The 19,790-nt window shown below is 30.4% G+C and overlaps 1 protein-coding gene across 1 annotated transcript in view; it reads left to right on the top strand.

Moving 5' to 3' along the window:
- The window catches only part of Lrriq1 (leucine rich repeats and IQ motif containing 1), a 182,134-nt gene that overhangs the window by 11,827 nt on the left and 150,517 nt on the right, over nucleotides 1–19,790 (top strand). Inside the window, exons 6-10 of the mRNA XM_078053052.1 lie at nucleotides 78–301; nucleotides 4,780–4,854; nucleotides 9,210–10,829; nucleotides 15,529–15,681; nucleotides 16,884–17,034. Of these exons, the coding sequence (XP_077909178.1) occupies nucleotides 78–301; nucleotides 4,780–4,854; nucleotides 9,210–10,829; nucleotides 15,529–15,681; nucleotides 16,884–17,034 (2,223 nt within the window). The remainder of the gene's footprint in view (nucleotides 1–77; nucleotides 302–4,779; nucleotides 4,855–9,209; nucleotides 10,830–15,528; nucleotides 15,682–16,883; nucleotides 17,035–19,790) is intronic.

Below are 19,790 nucleotides of genomic sequence, written 5' to 3'. Positions count from 1 at the left end.
TTTTATGTGTTAAATTGATTCACATTGTACAGATTTGATTTTAAGAATAACACTGTTATTATTCTTTATGAATGCAGATGATGCTGATATAAATTTTGGATATTTTGAAGTTGAAGAAAGATGTAGACAGTCTTTTGAAGCCTGGCAAGACAAACAGAAAGAACTAGAAGATAAAGATAAAGAAATTCTCAAAGCTCAGAGGGATAAAGAAGAAAAGCAATTTCAAGAGGAAGAAGAAAAGAGACATTGCTGGATGAAACAATTTGAGGTTGAAAAGAAAAAATTAGAGAATATACAGAAGGTACATTTTGGTTCTGATTTTTTCATGTATTTTAGAAGTCATGTACCTATTGTTTAAATGTAGCTACCTATGAAGAATATTGCTGTTTGTATTACAGTGTAGATTGAAATTTATTCTGTGGATTTTAATTGCTCCTGGTAATGGAAGCAATTTATTGTGAATTAATGATATTTAGTATGGGCTACTTGATTAGATTGCACAGGAATTTCATATACTTCTTTGTATCTTAGGAGCCCTGGAGTATATGAAGTTTCAAAGATCATGCTATATATTCTGAAATTTATAATATAAACTTGCTTTTTTCCATAACATTATAAATTTAGGAAAACATAGCAGCTTTATTGATTAAACAGTGCCTTTGCTATGTGATCTAGCGTGTGATATATTATGTAGAATATGTAGTATGACATATTTGGTAGAAGTAGTTCAACCATTTAGGAGATATTCTATGTCCTGATAACTGAGCTAATTCGTTGGAGTTCACAGAGTTTTGAACTTGTTTTTATTTCTGTTTTGTGTGTCCAAACTGTCTGATATCCACAGTCAAGTCTTCATAGTGGCATATTGAGAAACTGAGGATTTTAGAATCCTACATGTAGGTCATAAAGGTCTTAGATTGTCTAGGTAACAAGCAAGACCATGTCTTGTCTTTTATTACCAAAGTTGATAGATGTATTATCCAGAACTTGATGACTTTGACTGTTACGTATAGAGAACATTTGCATGTAATTATTTTGGCAACTCAGAGTATTCTAACCCTCCATGTTGAGTACATTTTATTTCTTGATTATATAGAAAATAAATAGACTAAAAACTCTCATAATTTTGTAGAAAAAGTTTTATAATATTGTAGAACCTTAAGGCTGGGTTGTGGGTCAGTATAGAGCACTTGCCTAGCAAGTGTGAGGCACTGGGTTCAATTCTCAGCACTGCATATAAATAAATATAAAATAAAAGTTCATCAATATCTAAAAACAATTTTAAAAATGTTGTGGAATCTTTTCTAGTAGTTATGTATAACTTTTCTGTAGTTATATTTTCCTTTGCACAAACCACAATAACATAGTCATTTCTAAAACTAGAAACTTCTTTTAAAATTCCAGAAAAGGTTTGAATATAATGTAGCTTATGAGAGGGAGTATTTTCTAGCTTGTGCTGAAATACATAAATGAAATTGAGTGTTAGTGGTATTTTCAGATTTAGAAAACATCTGATTTTTGAATTCTACTTAGTGAAGTTGTTGTTTTTATTTGCATGATAATAAAAATTTACTGACTTCTTCAAGGGCAAAGTATTCACCTGTGTGCTTAGATAATATCAAAGAAATCCCCACTATGAAAGAATTGTAACTTTCCAGGTGTGATGGTGCTTGCCTGTAATCCCACCAGCTCTGAAGGCTAAGGCAGAAGGATCATGAGTTCAAAGCCAGCCTCAGCAAAAGCCAGGTGCTAAGCAACTCAGTGAGACCTTGTCTCTAAATAAAATACAAAATAGTTCTGGAGATGTAGCTTAGTGGTCTAGTGCCCCTGAATTCAATCCATCTTACTAAAAAAAATTAGAATTGTAATACACTCTTTGAAGCTAATCAGCATTTATTATAAAATTATTAAAGAAAAATGTGATGAGTGAATGAATTAACGAGTTTGTACTTTATTATGCCTTAGAACATAAAATTTTTCCAATTATACTATTCCACAATTTTATGCTGTATTCTAAATACATAATTTACTACCTTCCCAGTATTTCTTTTCTATGCTTTTTGTGAGCTTTCCTTACCCTAAATGGTTGTCATAAATCTTAGCGGTTCCATCCTACTCTTCCTCTCTTGTTGTTTACAAATAATCACATTATATTTTTTGCATCAATCATAGACTGCTTCTTTTATCTAATCCAACATCTGGTTTCTGGTTAGCCTCAACATCTTTGCTCATCCTTTTTTTTTTTTTTTTGCCTTGCTTCCTCCCAGTAAGAATCTTTCTTCTTTCTGTCAAAGGTTATCTTTTCTCCTTAGCTTTATAGTCTGCCATTTTCAACTTACCCTTGCTTGTTTTCTATACACTTAAACACCTCTATCAGCTTCCTTCTTACTCATTTTTTATGGACACAATGCCTTATTTATTTGTTTATTTTTATGTGTTCCTGGGGATCGAATCCAGTCCTCATGCCTGTTAGGCAAGCACTCTACCACTGAGCCACAACCCCAGCCCTTCCTTGTTTCTTATTCTTTATCAATAGGTTCAGTTTTCTCCCATCCTAAGAAGAAAAGAAAATCATGTGGCAACCTTTGTTTTGTCTCACGTTAGATGCTCTTTAGATTTACTTATAGACAAGCTTCTTAAAAAATAATTATTTTCGTTATATTCCTACCTCATCCCTGATATGATACTAAATCTGCTAGGGTTCTTGCATGGTTACTCCACTGAACAAAAAAAATGGCTCTTCAAAAAGAAAATCCATGATCTCTAAACACCATATTCTGAGGCTTTTTCTTGGTTCTTATAGGCCTCTGAAGCATTTTATGCCTGCAAAATTTTGATTTGGGGCCATTTTCTTTCCTCTTGATTTATATGGGAGTCATTCTGTCTTTATTCCCTTCTTACATGTTTATTATATCCTCCTCCATGTCTGTTTCAGGCTTATTATTCTTTCTTTTGTTTTTTTCCACATTTTACAGGGCCATTATATTTGTATATAATAGTAGGATTCATTGTTGCATGTTCATATACACATACTATATGATAATAAAATATGCCAATATTACACTTCTCTTTTTCTTGCTGTCCTTGTAAATGATACTATCAAGAATTCCACCCTTTGTCTTTTTTGTTTTATTAATCCATACACTTTTTTGGCAACCTCATCCATAGCTATGCCTGTTCAGAACCAAATCTATTTTTATAACAAAATAAAGTATATTATGTAATTCTCCTATACTTTTTATATCTAAAACTGAATGCATTATCTTTTTATCTGAATTGTGTTTCTCCTCTGGTTCTCTTAAATTCAGTAAGCAAAGCAGTTATTAGTCTAAGCTAATGAACCAAAAGAGAGGGGGGCCAGGAATGGAGAGAGAGAGAGAGAGAGAGAGAGAGAGAGAGAGAGAGAGAGAGAGAGAGAGAGAGAGAGAGAAAATGATTTTTTTACCCTTACCTCTCTTTTTATTGCTTTTTTCCCTCTAATAGTTGTTTCATCCATCTTCTCTTAAATACATATTACTGATACTTTCAAGTAGCTCAACCTTTCTGAGTGTTTAGCCTAGAATGTATACTATACTTCATAATTGTTTTGGCCTTATACACAGTGCTATCAAAAGGCTATTTTTAAAAATTTATTTCCCCATTTATATGTCATCAAAAGGCACCACATGTTGAATAAGATGGGTTCAAAGAAAATTCTCCCCTTCCTTTGTATCTATTCAGTTGGTGGTTTTTAACAATTTCACATTAATATGTTTTTAAAATATCTTTATTAGTTGTTGGTGGACATTTATTTATTTATATGTGGTGCTGAGAATTGAGCCCAGTGCCTCACACATGCTAGGCAACTTGATCTACTACTGAGCCACAACCACAGCCCCACATTAACATGGTTTTCACTTCTATTATCACTCCTGCCACTGTATCTACAGAAGGCTCTCAGTGATTCTCACACAGAAATCTTACTTTCCACACTGATCTTAGTATTCCTCTTGTTATTCCCAAAATTCTATTTGAAATAAACTTAATATTTTCCTGAAAATATAGCTTTATTCATTTTCTTTATTTGAAATCCTTAGTAGATTCTGAAAATATCTACTCTACCTCTTGAAAACTTAGTCATTTCAAGTGTAATATCCTGCATAAAACTTTTCACCGTCCAGTAATTATAACAACCATTCCTACTGTGACCCTTTATAGTTCTTCTCTTATGATAAACTCATTCTGCTAAGTGGGGTAATGTGTAAACTTGTGGCACTGTTCCCATACTAGAAGCTGAGTTTTTGATGAAGGGTTCTGTTTTATACTGATTTTATTTTATTCTGAAGAGTCTTAACTAAATATGTCCTAATAAAAATGTATTGAAGGAAAACCATTACTTACTGATTTATTATGTGAATTAAATGGTATGCTGTATAGAGAAAAAACAATTATAATGTAAAAGTCAGTTTGCAATGTTGTTACTTATAAGTTTTGTAGTATCAAACAGTATTTCTAGCCAACATATTTCATTATATGAACAACATGTTCAGATAACTAAAACAGCTTTCCTAGGTTGTAAACATATTTGTGTCCTAAAAATGGGAATCCTAGGTATTATTTATCTGATGCTTTAATTTCACACTGGATTTGAATTGAAAGTTTTTAAACTAGGACTTTTTGATGCATTGTCATCTTTAATCACTGTGTACAAATATAAATTGTGAGAATCATATATAATGAATATAATATCTTAGATGTGTATGTGAATAAAATAACATTTTATTATTATCATGTGTTCAGCAAGAACAAGACAAGATGAATGAGGAGCTCCATGAAGAAGAGAAAATGTGGAAAGAAAAATTTAAACAGCATGAGGTATTTACTTTTTGTTTTTAATCAGTACATTATTCTTTCTCCATTTGAAATAAATTATTATGCTTGAAATTAGCTTTTTAAAATAATATTGCCTAGCTGATATAGAATTTATTTCAGCATCAAAAAAATCCTCAGAAAAGAGAAGAAAATCATGGCATTTGCAGGTAAATGTATGGAGTTGGATAAGATAATGCTAAGTAAAGTTAGCCAATCCTCCCAAAAAAAACAAATGCCAAATGTTTTCTCTGATATAAGTTGACTGACTCATAGAGGGGTAGGGAGGGAGAGCATGGGAGGAATAGACAAACTCTAGATAGGGCAGAGGGGTGGGAGGGGAAGAGAAAGGGCAGGGGATCAGCAATGATGGTGGAATGTGATGGACATCATTATCCAAAGTACACATATGAAGACATGAATTGGTGTGAACATACTTTATATACAACCAGAGATATGAAACATTGTGCTCTATATGTATAATAAGAATTGTAATGCATTTTGCTGTCATGTATTTAAAAAATAAAATCAATTAAAAAAATCCTCAGAAGCCCTCCTTGAAATGGAATGTTCTGCAAATAATAATTAACTAGTTCAATGAATGTGTCTTTATAAAACTGCAATTTTAAAATTTCATTTAAGATTTAAGGAAAGATACTATTACAAGGATTTCATTATGTTTAAAGATGGTTAAGAAGAGTTACTGTTTGTTGAACACAATTAATTGTTAAATAATACATTTGAACTTAAGATGATTCTTTTGATAATAAATGTATTAATTTTAGTTTTTATTCACTTCAGTTTTTATATAAAATTATTTTAAGTAATCATATATATTAAGTAGATAAAGTTTCCTGTGATCATGTTATCCAGCTAAATATTATTACTTTTATTTGTATTTTTTTTCAATCTTTTTTAGTATTTATGCACTTCTGAAAAACTACATTCTACTGTAGATTTTTTTTTAGTTTGTTCTAATTAGGTATGCATAAGGGGGCACATTTTGATTCATTGTACACAAATAGAGCACAACTTTTCATTTCTCTGATTGTACATGATGTAGTGTTGCACCACATGTGCAGTCATACATGTACCTATGTCAATGATGTTTTTCTCCTTCCACCATCTTTGCTGCTCCCTTGCCCCCACTTTTCCTCCCTCTCCTTTGCCCAATCAGAGTTCCTGCATTCTCACCTTTCTCCCCATTATGCATCAGCATCCACTTATCAGAGAGAACATTCTGCCTTTGTTTTTTGGGGTTTGGCTTACTTTGCTTAGTATGATATTCTCTAACTCCATCCGTTTACCTGCAAATGCCATAATTTTATTTTTTTTTAATACTGTGTAGTATTCCATCGTGTATATGTACCACAGTTTCCTTATCCATCTGCTGAAGGGCATCTAGGTTGGTTCCACAGTTTAGCTATTGTGAATTGAGCTTCTACGAACATTGTTGTGGCTGTGTCACTGTAGTATGCTGATTTAAGTCTTTTGATTATAGACTGAGGAGTGGGATAGTTAGGTCAAATGGCGGTTCCATTCCAAGTTTTCTAAGGGATCTCCATGCTGCTTTCCATAGTGGTTGCACTAATTTGCAGTGCTACCAGCAATATATGAGTGTACCTTTTTTTTTTTTTCCACATCCTCACCAACACTTATTATTGCTTGTTTTCTTGATAATTATCATTCTGACAGAATTGAGATGAAATCTAAGATCAGTATTGATTGCATTTCACTAATTACTTCTGAGAAGTATCTGTTCAGTTTCTTAGCCCATTTACAATAGGGTTATTTATTTTTTTGGTCTGAAGTTTTTTGAGTTCTTATCTATCCTGGAGATTTCTGCTCTATTTGGTGTGTATGTAGTAAAGATATTATCCTACTGTGTGGGCACTCTCTTTACTTTATTGATTATTTCCTTTGTTGAATTAAAAATTTATTAGGCATGTGAAAAGATAGGTTCATATGAATGCCAAGAAAAAAAGAGAAGAGTAGCCCACTTGTATATAATCCAAATACTGGATTTAGTGGAGCCAGTAAAATAACTGTAACTATCATCACTAACAAAAAAGTTAGGTGATGTGTAATATTTTAGAGAATTAAAATGCATAATCAGATATCAAGTATATGCTCTAGAGTTTAAAAATTCAATATTAAAATTAAAAATTCATGGGATGAGTTTGACAGTACATTGACATAGCAAATGTGAGTATTGATCAAAGAGAAGAGAGTTCAATAGAAAATATTTAAATTAATGTACAAAGAGAACAAAAAATGGGAAAAACAAAGAGCATAAGAAACATAATGGATATTGAAAAGTTAAAAAATTGTCTGATAATCTTGAAAGAAGAGCATGGAGAGAATGGAGCAGAAGCAATGGGTAAGGATATAATGTCTGAAAAGTTCAAATACCTTAAAAAATCAATCTGAACATTCAGAGATGACTAATGATTTATAAATAAGATAGGCACAAAGAAAATTTCACTGGGAATTTGATAGTGCAGCTACTGAAATTCAAGACACGGGAAAAAATAGTCTTAGGGACATCTTAGAGGAAAAGAAAAACACATTACCTAAAAACAGATAAAAAATAATAAAACTAACAGTAGAATTTGAAAACAAAATGTTAGAAAGGAGAAGACAATGGAACATAAAATTAAAGTGTTAAATGTTAATGACTTCTTTTTTTTTTTTTTTTTTTTTAGTATTTTTTTTAGTCCTGAGTCTTCTCCTAATCAGTGTAACTCTTTTTACTTTTCCTGGAGTATATGCTAAATAGTTGTTAAGAAAATACTTTTGAATGGTTAATTTGCATAGTCTTTGTAGTTAAAAATGTATTGATTTAGTTTTCAAAACTGAATAATTAGTTTATTTGGTAATATAATTCATATTCATTGGTGTTTATTTTCAGTAATTTAAAGATGTAGCTCCTTGCGTATTTATTTATTTTTGCCAGTTGTAAGTTTTATGGTTAGTCCTTACATTCTTTTGAAGCTTTTAGGATTTTCACTTAATAAAATCATCTGCTTATATGTGATAGTTTTCTGTTATATGTCAAATACTTCTCTAAGTGCTTGCAATATAATTGTGAATAAAAAAGAACATGGTATTTGCTTTCGTGGAGCTCTTTTTCCATGAAACTCTTATTTTGGGTTCTGAAATATTGCTACCACTTATCAAAATCGGTTGTGTGTGAGAGTTAAATAAGCTCAGCTGTTTGTCCTTTGGCATTTTATTTTAAAATACATATTTTTCTACTATTTTCTTCCCTTCACTTTTCTTTTCTCACCGCCTTATTATTCTGAAGCTACTTTTGGTCAATTCCTTATCCCTCCCCCTCTCTATAGCCATATATTTCATGTCTTTTTTGAAAATATTTATTTTTGAAGTTTTTCTTTAGGTAGTCACACATTCTGCCATTTTACTTTCACCATTCTGTTTGAGTTAGTCATATTTTTTATTTGAACACTTGCATTTTATGTTTATGTAAGGTTTTTTAAAAATATTTTTTCTGAAAAATCATCTACATTTAAGGTTTTGTCTAGTGTAATAGTTCTCTTTGCTCAGAAATTTATACTTCTTTTAATAATAAGGCATTTAATAATAGTGCATTATTAAATGCATTATCTCACATCCTTATGTTAGTTTCTCTTAAATATTTTCTGAATGTTTTGACCCTTTTGCTTTTTTTTTAAGATTCTAGTGGTAACAATATTTTCTTACCTAGCTCCAAATTATCTCATTTTATGTATATATCAACTTTCTTGAGAGCTGAGAAGGAATGAAATATGTGAATAGACTGTTTCTTAATATTGCTTACACACATGGGCTACTTCACCTTCTTGGTATCCTAAGGCTCATAGGAGAATTTCATGCACTGTAGTTCAGTGCTAGCTCTCCATGTCCTTTATCAGATTGCCCATCACAGAATGTTTGAATTCCTTTTCACATGCATAAATTTTGGCTTGTGGTTTCTCTGTCTCTTTCTCTCTCTCTTTCTTTCTTTTGTTCTTTCTTTTATTCTTTCCTTCCTTCTTTTTTTTCTTGTGTAATTTCTGATTTCATATGCTTTCTATCTCAAAGAATCCCTCAATTTATACCCAGGTGGCTTAGTATCTTTATAATTTAGGTGGTTTATTATCCTCATAATTTTAGAGTACCAACTTACCCATGTGACAGTCTTTTAAATATTTAAAAATTAATACCATTTAAAATAAATTACTTTAATTGCTTTAAGTGAATGTTATCACAATTTCATTATGATTTCAGTTTTTATATTTATTTTTAATCTACAATTTTAAATGATATTTGAATAAAATTACACATTTTGTTTATGTTATTACTATCCTACTTTATTTTAGGAATTTATGAGAAATTTGCATGTACAAATGGAAGAGGAAAGAACAAGGTTCAAGGAACTACAAAAAAAAGAAAAGATGCGTTTGTTAGAACTGCAGCATAATGCAGCTGTAAAAATTCAAGCTAAATATAAGGCATTCATAATCTACCAAAAATATAGCCCCATAATTAGAGACCGAATAGAAAGAAAACAAAGGAAAGCAAAAGAGTTGAAAGAAAAGGAAGCAAATATACGACAGAAAGAGGAAGAAAATAGGAAAAAATTAGAGGAAGAACAAAGGATAGAAGAAGAAATAAAAAAACAGAAGCAAGAGGAAAGGAAAAGGAGAGAAAAAGTATATGAAGAAAAAAAGAACATCCTGAGACGAGAAAGAGAGGAATTACAAAACAAGGAAAAATTCAAATTAATAGAAGCTGCAAGCCAACAGCTTATAATAAGTACCACATTAAAGAAGGGAGAACATAATGCCAAACATATAACTATTGAAGATAAGTCAAAGAATAAGGGTGAGATAGCCAAAGAATTAGTGTATGAAAATTCAAAGAAGCAGGAAAATGTTCCTCTTTGGGTAGTTAAGAAATCAAATAAGAGTGAAAATATAGGTAGTCAGTTTGTTTTGAAAGAACCAATACAAGAACAATTGAAATCAAACCAAGCCATTTTGGCAGAATTAAAAATAGAAGAAACAAATGAAAGCCTAGCAAAAAAACAGTGTTCTCAAAAAATGATTAAGCAAGAAATAAAATATGAAGATATGTACAAAAGAACTGAATTAGAAATCTTAGATCTAAAAGAAAATATGATTGAACAGTTTCAGCAAGAATTAAAGACACAAACACAAAACCAGGAACGGGTGGAATATGCCATAAAGGAAAATGAGGGGGGAAAAATCCAAATAGTAGTATTAGAATGTAATGAAGAAATGAATGATGTGAAGAGCAATGAAGCACAGAAAATAATAGAATTTAATGAACAGAAAATGATACAGAAAGTAGAAAAAGAAGAGATATCACAAGGGAATGGATTATATGAAGAGAATACTTCCATTATTTCAATAAATCAAAAACTACTACCATTAAAATTAGAAAATGCTGAAACTATGGAGGAATATCCAATACTACAAGAAAAAGAAATTAACTTAAAATCCAAAGAAGCTGAAGAAAACTCAAAAGGCAATACTCTAAATAGTGACATTATGTTCTTTAACATCACTGATGCCATGGTAAATAGAGAAGGCAAAATAAATAAGCAAGATTACTTTTTGGATAGACTTGCTCTTCATGAAGATTTTAGTGGCTGTAATAAAAAAATCTCCTGGATTGCTAACAAAGAAAACTCTTTTATATCTGAGATTAATGAAATTCCAGAGGAGTGCTATGAAAATAGGGCTGAATGTGAACAGATCACAACCTCTACACTAGAGTCAACACTTTTATCTTCTATTGAGGAGAAGAGACTAGCTTGGCTAAAATCATTTAAACCTTGGTTTGAAATTTTCAGTCAAAATCAACAGAAAAAAATTGTTAAAAGAAAGAGACCTTTGAAATGCCTAACTAATACGATGCCTCCTCTGAGCACATTAGAAATTCTTCAGTATGGCCATTGGAATACTTTACAGCAGGTATTTCTAATTTTATAATGCTTTTTAATATTTAACCAAATTCTCAAAGTGAAGCATTACATTTTAATAGAAGTAAATTTTGTATATAAGAAAACTGTCTCTTAATACACTTAAGTTAGTAATGAAATATTTCCCCATGTGGGAGGGGATTTATTTTTTAAATTTCATCTTTTTCAGGGCATTGTTTCCCCAAGAACTATACAGAGCTTTGATTTAAATTTTTCAATATCTTTAAGCTTACATACAAGAGCCCTATAGCCATTATTAAGGATGTAAGGGTGGAAGTATTTACAAATTTAAGAGTTGGAATTAGGGTAGGAAATTTGATACTCAGGTATTTGCTTTCCATCTGGGCTACCACACCACCTAGTGGTGAATGTAATGAATTTCTCTATATGAGACCACTGCTGTGAAAGAAGTTTGATAGGAGACTCTAGAATTCCTATACAGAAACACAATTATTTTGTTTTGTGCTTTATAAATGTGGCATATATCTGCTTCAAACTTAAAATAGTTCTCACCAAATCTACATATTTTCAGTGGTTATGGAGATCATAGTTACAATCAAGATTAAGACAGAAACTCGGGAATGTGTAGAAAAACAGGAAAGAATATTTTAAACAGTGCAATACTAAAAGGATTTAGGAATAAAATACACATAATCTAGTTAAACCCTGAAAGTCAAATATACTCATTTAATTTTTTGTATTAATAGATACTAGCAAAATGAACATTTGTATTAGTACATTATTTTATTCATTTCCTCGGCCAATATTTATTTATTTAACTGTTCAATATGATTGATTAATGTTTACTGGTTGACTAAAGAGACAAAAACAACAAACCTAATGTTGCACTATGGAGCTTAAACAAATACATAGATAAATACATTATTATATATCTTGAAAATTTCTGCAAATAAGATTTTGGGGTAATCTCTGGTAGATTGATGAAATAAGGGAGTTTCAGAAGGACAGCTGAACCATGAAAAAACAATACAATTATCAAGAACTAGAACATATATTTTGAAGTATTTTCTATTTTCTAAGCAATATATTACCAGATCTATCAGTTCTATAGATCTACATATAGAATTCCCAATTGCTTGTTCTTTATTGTTTTCCTTGGGCTATGCTATCTCTGGAATGATTCTTCATGTACTTTCCCCAAGATATTATTTTGAGGTTTTCAATATGATGACTTTAGTAATTATCTTATTTAAGTAATTTTCATTATAAATGTCTACTGGAGTTAGGTAATAGTGAAAGCTTAAAATATACTAAATGCCTAAAATGTTCTAATTTTAAAAGTAAAATTGAAATTAGAGAAACAATAATGCTCTACCCCTTTATTGTAGATCTCTAGTCTGTTCAGTGAGAAGAGCACTGAAGAAGTAAAAGATGTGTGAGCTCTTTCTCCTTTACCTCCTGCCCATTCTCTGTTCCTTCTTTGGAACTCTTACCAATTTAGATAAAATGAAGATTAACTCTACTTTATTTCTTAGAGAAAGGCCTGGCAAGCCATAATGTATATAGATTACCTGAGAATTTGTGAAATGTTGATTCTGATATGATGGATCTTGTGACTAACAGACCAAAGGGTTCTGCATGTTTTCAATGTCATTGAGGGATGTTGTCACTGGTTCATGAACTAATTTGAGTAACAGTTTCTAAAAGACCCTATAATCCTCTCAGTGTTACTCAAAGCCTCTATTTTACAGGTTTTATTTTTCTTTGAAGCATCATCACATATACATTATAAAGATGAAAAATGTGCATGAATATAAATGGTCATATAAATGGTCAGGTGTTACATATAATACTATATTTTGTTTCCTGACTGTTCATGTAATTCTCTTATCGTTGTGTCCTCATTCACCCTGTCACTGATCCATCACTTACTTTGATTTTCTAATGTCTTAGATTCATATCTTTCTCCTTATCCTCATCACTACTGCCATCTTTAGAAGGTCTTTGTGGAAAGAATTTTTAAGAGAAAAGTGTACTCTTCTGGAATTTTACCCAGTAAATGAATTCATTTTGCTCATATTAATCTCTTACTTTGAAATTTTAGGACTTTAATCGGGTCTTCATTTTTTCTACATTTCTTTATTTATTTCCAGGAATGTGATTTTGAGTATATAGTAGCAAGGATGAAAATATGGATGCATAAATGAATTCAGCTAAATGTTAATCTTATTTCTACATTACTGCTAGCTTCAAAGTTTAGAATAGATTAATTTAAAAGGAAACTACTACAAACATTATTTGAGTTTAATGAAGTTTTAAAAGCTCCGTATTAAGATCTTGTTTCTAATTTAATTTTTGATATTTACTGGCAGAACTATTTATTGCTTCATAAGTTTGTGCAAGAATATTGACCTTTCTGAGCCTCAGTTTTGTCTTTCATAAACTTGAAAAAACAATGTCTATTTTATAGTTTTAATACCTTATATACAAAGAACATGACCTAGAGCTCACTGTCATGTATGTGTGTTTGTGTGTACATACATACATGTACATATATAATAGTCAATTGTAAAATGTGGGTGTCAATCTGATGAGAAAGGCAAATGGATTTTTGAGACCTGCTTGATACCTGTTTCATCTAAGAAGTTATACAGCTGAAAATACTATACCATCTCACTATATGTAATAATATACCAAAAGGAAATTACTGAAGAACAATGATTATAGATGTTTTTATTTTTCCTAGCTTTTGTGTTTTAACGAATTATTTTTTCTTTTCTTTTTGGCATTTTGCTACCAATTATAATCAGTTGTAAGTAACAACCACCACAAAATGGATACTGAGCTTAAGGAATGGTTAATATTTCTTTATACCTGGCATGAATGATAACATTTTAACTGCTAATTAACTTTTAGATCAACATTTCTCATTTTTACACAATAAATTGTAATGGACTGCTATTGGAATGGTACATGAATTACTAAAGTTATTTTCAAACTGTTCATGTAAACCACTAATCATACCTGAGACTTGCTGTCTTTGTTGCTAATTTTTTAAACACTAGCATTTTTTTTCCTATTGAATAGATCTGAGACTGGGGCACTTAAAAAATGTCTTAGAAACATATAAAAACAGTTGTTGCTTTCATTGCTTTTGTAATTACAGTTTACTATAAATAACTGATACACTTTAGGTTGAACTCAAGAATAATTGAGAATGAAATCTCTAAATAACAAACAACAAACATATAAATATAATATATCTATCACATATATCTGTTTTAGGTCATTTTGGTTACAACTAGCTATTAAAGATTTGGAAATAATATAGTTGATTAAATAGAAATTTTATTTGTGATCTTTAATAAAATATAATAAAATGATTTAGAGGTTCTCTATGTGGACCATTCTTTTTAAGTCAGAGAGCATGAAATAAAAATTTTCAAGTTTTTATTTAAAAGGAGAGAAACTACATATTCTATGAGTATATTTAAGGTTTGCCACTAATTATGGGCCAGTTGGTTCATTAACTAATCTAAGAAACTTAGTTAACATCTTCTGTGCCCCAGTTTTTCAAGCTGATTGTACAATCATGGATGCATATGTTTACTAATAGTGTATTGAACTTGATTTTTGGAGCACAAGGTCTTTTATCTATGTGATTATTATCATACATGTATCAATAAATGATTAATATAAAATGTATTTTTATATCATATGTTTGTAAAAATCTAGGGTGCAGTAGAGAAGACATTGTTATCCCATAAGGACAGTTTAAAATGTTAAGTAAAAAGGAAGAAATATTAGGAAACTCTTCTATTTCAACAATAGATGCTACTAATAAGAATAGTTGTTACTCCTGTGCAGTAATGAAATGAAACTATAGAAATTGCTACATCATAAATAACTGGAATTTAATTGTGTTGATTGAAAGCAGTTGGCTGAAAGAGTATGTTATTAAATCAGAAAGGTAATATAAATTATGATGCGGAGTAACATTGTTAATATATAACTGTAATAGTCAAATTTTCAGTTTTTAAGCCCTCCATTTTCACTATTACTTAGCAAGTTTTCCAATTATAGAAGTTATATTTATTTGCATACAGATTTAACAGGAAATGCATACTTTATTGTTATATAGAAGAATGTTTTCTTTCTGAAAATTTATGAAAAACAATTTGCTTTAAAATTGCTTTAGATTATGAGTAGTTGAGATATTCCTAAAGTAATTATGAAAATAGAAACCCTACTTGAAGTTTTAAATATATTATTGCTTTTGCTAAAAAGCAAAGAGCAAACTATATTCCTTCTTTATATTCCATGAAAATACGATTCTCCCATTGACTTTACCATCCAGGGATCTCTAAGATATTGTCAACCACAGATCATAGACTTTTATGTGGTGTAATGTGATGTCTGGGGCAATAAAATATGAAATAAGTGGACTTGGTACAAAATCAGGGATTGAACTAATAAATTATTATATTGTTGTTTTATGTATTTTATTTTTGAACTTGAATTTTGTAATGGATGATTTCATATTTTGTTTTTCTATGCGGGCGACCAAAAGAGACCAAATAGCTTTATGCAAATTGAGTTGTTAATAAATGTTAATTTCAATATACAGTCTTTTTTCTTATATGAATTTTCTAAACATTTTCACAACATTAACATGGCTTATATTGTGTAATTAATAATGTTACTCACCCAAGTTTTCTTGAATTCTGTAGGTTACAACCATTACATTCCAAGATTTGCCAGGTTGTAGTCTCTCCACATTGGCGGAGTGTACAAATCTTCAATTTCTATCTCTTCGATGCTGTGGATTAACTTCTTTACACGGCCTGAATAACTGCAAAAAACTTAAGTACATTGATGTACAGGTATGTCCCCTGTTTTAATAGTTATTTTATGATAAAATATAAAATGGGTTTATGTTCACATTTCAGTAACTTGAAGAAATGATTACTAAAATAGCCTGTAACAGATCTAGAGAGATCAAGGTTCTATGTTTGTAAGGATAAGAGAAAGATGATTAGGTGGTACATCCTGGAAATTACTTTTCTCTTTGTTTTTGCAGATGATACAGGGGTTTTGTTTGGTTGTTTGCTTGTTTTTTGCTGCATAACAAAGGACTACAGAAAACAACAGTCATCTTATTTTCTTATTCAATAGGTCATGAATTGAGACCAGGGATGGCTGGACATTTCTTCCATTTTATATTGTGTTGACTGGGACTCATGTAATTGTGGTCAGATGGAAGTTAGGTGGTGACTGTTTAAAATTCCTTCTCTTTAATGTGTGATTCCTTGACAGGGATGTCTGGGAAGTTGGAATCTCTCATAGTTATTTTGGGCTTATTTTTAGAGTGCTTAGATCTGCTTGCCTCATGATGGCTAATGTTTTATTGTGGAAGCCAAATGTTCATGTGGGAGGAGAGTGTATGAATCTTTGAATACTGGAGTTATCAAAGTAACTATCACATTTACCCTCTGACTACTAATGATTCACCTCCTCTCACATGCAAAATACATTCATGTCCATCATTGTATCAATCTATGTCATCTGACCCAGGCTTGAAGCACAGGATTTTCTTATCTAAACCAGATCCAATTAGAGATGAAATTCCTCAGGTGCAATTCCTTAGGTGCATCCACTGAAGTGTAGTTCTTTCCTGAGAGATCTGCAAAATAAAATGAAAAGTTATCTACTTCCATTCAAACCCATATAAATGGTGAAGTAGTGCTTGCTTGACTACAGTAGCCATTTCCATGCACATCAGCAGAAACAGCAATGATAAAATATTCTCTCTTGTTCATTTAGGTTGTTCAAAATATTTTGTTATATTTTCCTTTGTATTTTCAACATTTTAAAAAGAATATTAATAATTAAATTCAAATTATTTGATTATTAGATTACTTAATATTTTCATCTAGATAGTAAAACAGTTTATAATTATCTTAGCAATTTGAGATTCATGTATTCATTTAGAGATTAAGTCTCATCCTTTCTCTTTATGCAAGCTTTAAATATTTAATTAATGAGCCATTGAAACAAAATTTATTAAATTTGTTCTTTCTTTAAGGAAAACCATATTGAGACTATCAACTGTGAAAATTTGGAAAATCTCTGTGTTGTTCTTCTTAATAAAAATCAACTGAGTTCCTTTCATGGTTTGGATGGCTGCACTAATATTCAGAATCTTGAACTTTCGCATAATAAAATCACTCGAATTGGTAAGAAAAATGGAATTTTAATACTTATTTAACATTTAAACTTTTATTCATTGTGATTATATTTTGTTTCACTCCTTTTTTAAGAACAGGCTACCATTACCAATTTATATGTTTTATTATGGTAACTATTTAATCTTATTTAATTTAGATTAGAAAAACAAAATTGTTTTTAATGTATATAAAAGAATGTATTCTATCTCTAGCAAATAAGTGACTAGTCTCAGTATATTTCCTTCTCTGTTTCTTTTCATATAGGAACATTCCTTTAGTAGTGATCTTAGCTTAACTAGAGCATATAAACACCAATTTGGTGCTATGATATTTTTATGAATCCTGTGCTTTCTCACTTCTCAGAAATTGTTATAACTATTTCCTGGTAAACACTTTCATCACTACTCTCCTTGATTGCACACATTTCTTGTACTGAACTTTCCCTCTTTAGCTAAAACTGCTCATACCACAGGAAAAAATTTATCTGATTGAATGTGCCTAAACTTCTGAGTCCCTCCACCACAATATCTTTATAATTATTTATCTTTTCCTTCCTACATCTTCTAATCCATGTAACTCAGCAACTAAAATATCTTTTTAAATAAAAGATAAGTACTTCTATTTTCTACAACTATTCTTTTCACTCCCATTGGGGACCTTAGTTCATCATTTATCACCTGCATTGTCAAATTATTTCTATTGTCAAATTATTTCATCTTTCTTTTTATTGTCAAGAGTTATAGTGGTGGTTTCATCTCTTACCACCCAAACTTCCTTCATCTACCCACTGAAATTCAACTTCAACTTACTTATACATTGTTTCTAGTGTAATAATTCTAAAATAAAAATCTCATTGTGTTATTCACTACCTTGTTTAAAATCTCTTGTTAATTTTTATTGTTTAATGTCTTGGTATATTCTCAAGGGCTTTGGTAGGGGCTTGATAATGGTTAATGAAGAATCAAAGATTGACAAAATGTCAAAACTTGATAAAAATCTTTATCTTGATAAAAATACAAACAATACAAATAGCTTACATTTTTGGGACCTAAAAGGAACCATCCTATTCCCCTCCTTCATACAATCATTAGGAATTTGATCAAGACTAAAATATCAAGGAATATGATGGGATCATATTGGGGAATAGAAATAAACACACTGTATCTTGATTTTTTTCTCTGTAGGGCATCCTGATATTACTTTTGTTTGTTTGCTTTTGTTTATGTCTTTCTTTATGACTGTGGAAAATTTTAAACATTTATTAAAGTAGAATAATACGCAGACATTCTGTATAACTATTACTTATATTCAATGTTTGCTTCACACTTATGTTTTAATTTTTTAAAATACTAATTCCCAGAATCATGTATTTCTATACCCTCATATTTCAGAAAATAGTTTTTAATAATATGGTCTGTTGTTACTTAATACAATACATTATGACACCTAATAAAATTGAATGATTCCATGTATAAATTGATAATTCATAATCCAATTTTGCTATTTTTCTAAAGTACCTGGTTTATTTGAATAATAATATGAACAATAACCACAATATTGCTTTTATATATTCCTTTGAACTCTCTTAATCTGTAGCAATCCTACTGCTTCTTTTTTCCAATCCATTTATTTTTTGCATAGCCTGCATTTTCTTATAGAATGTTTTGTATTTTGCCTTAGTACATTTACTTTCTTTTGGTATCAAATTGTTTCACTATGCCCTGTATTTCCTGTAATGAAGTCAGCTCAAAAGAGCTGGTTAAATAAAAATTTGGCTACTTTTGCAGGAGTCCTTCTTAGGTAGTTTTCTGTGCTTCATATTTCATTAGATCAGCAGTCATACAGTGTTTGTTTACCTTATTGATGCTTACGATTGAACATGGGGCATAACTGATAATAACTCGTATTCTTCAATATAAAGTCCCCCATCAACCTTCCTTCTAAAACTTTCATCCATTGATTAATATGTATAAATTAATGTGATGGGGATATAGAAAGTGAGTTTTCTAATTTCATCATTTCTTCCAGAATTTTTAAGCAGAGATTCTTTAATTAGTTAGAACTTTGTGGAAATTGTTACTAGAGGAAAGGTTTAGGTATATGGAAATTATCTACCAACTAAGCAATTAGATTAGATTTTTGAATCTCAAAATTGTAAAATCCTATCCTCCTTCTCCATCCTATAGTCATTACAAAGTCTGATCAGATTAAATATCAGGGAATGGGATGGGATTATATTGAGGAAGAGAAGCAATCCATGAATCTGTTTCTATCAATTTTCATTGACAAATTTTTAGAGTAAGATCTTAAGGACTCTATTTACTTCCAGGGTGTTATTTTTAGTTTTGTTTCTTTTACTTTGTCCCCCACCCCACCTCATTATTCTTATGAAATCCAATTTTTAGTTCAAACTATTTCAGTTAGTTGTCTGATTATTCTTTATGGTGTTGTAATTGTCCTGTGCAGTGAATTCAAATTGGACATATCAAAACTGATATCTAATTCAAATTAATTTTTAAACTTTATTGTTTTTCTTTCTCTCTTCTACTGTAATCCTTGGTTTATGGCAACAAATTAACCCATTTGCTATGTCTTATCCATAAAATAGCTTCAAGACAACAATGTTACTACTAATAATAAAAATTACTAAATTAATTTTAAGCTTTCTTTGCATTTGTTTTTGTCCTCGCACTATGTCCCCCAAGGAGATGTGATTAAACATCATTTGAAGTCTTTTAATTCATGATTTTGTTATGAATTTGATA

This window comes from Ictidomys tridecemlineatus, chromosome 6, assembly GCF_052094955.1.
Source record: "Ictidomys tridecemlineatus isolate mIctTri1 chromosome 6, mIctTri1.hap1, whole genome shotgun sequence".
NCBI classification, from domain to species: Eukaryota; Metazoa; Chordata; class Mammalia; order Rodentia; family Sciuridae; genus Ictidomys; species Ictidomys tridecemlineatus.
Note: the sequence above shows the minus strand (reverse complement) of the source record. Positions and strands in the feature narration are given on the sequence as shown.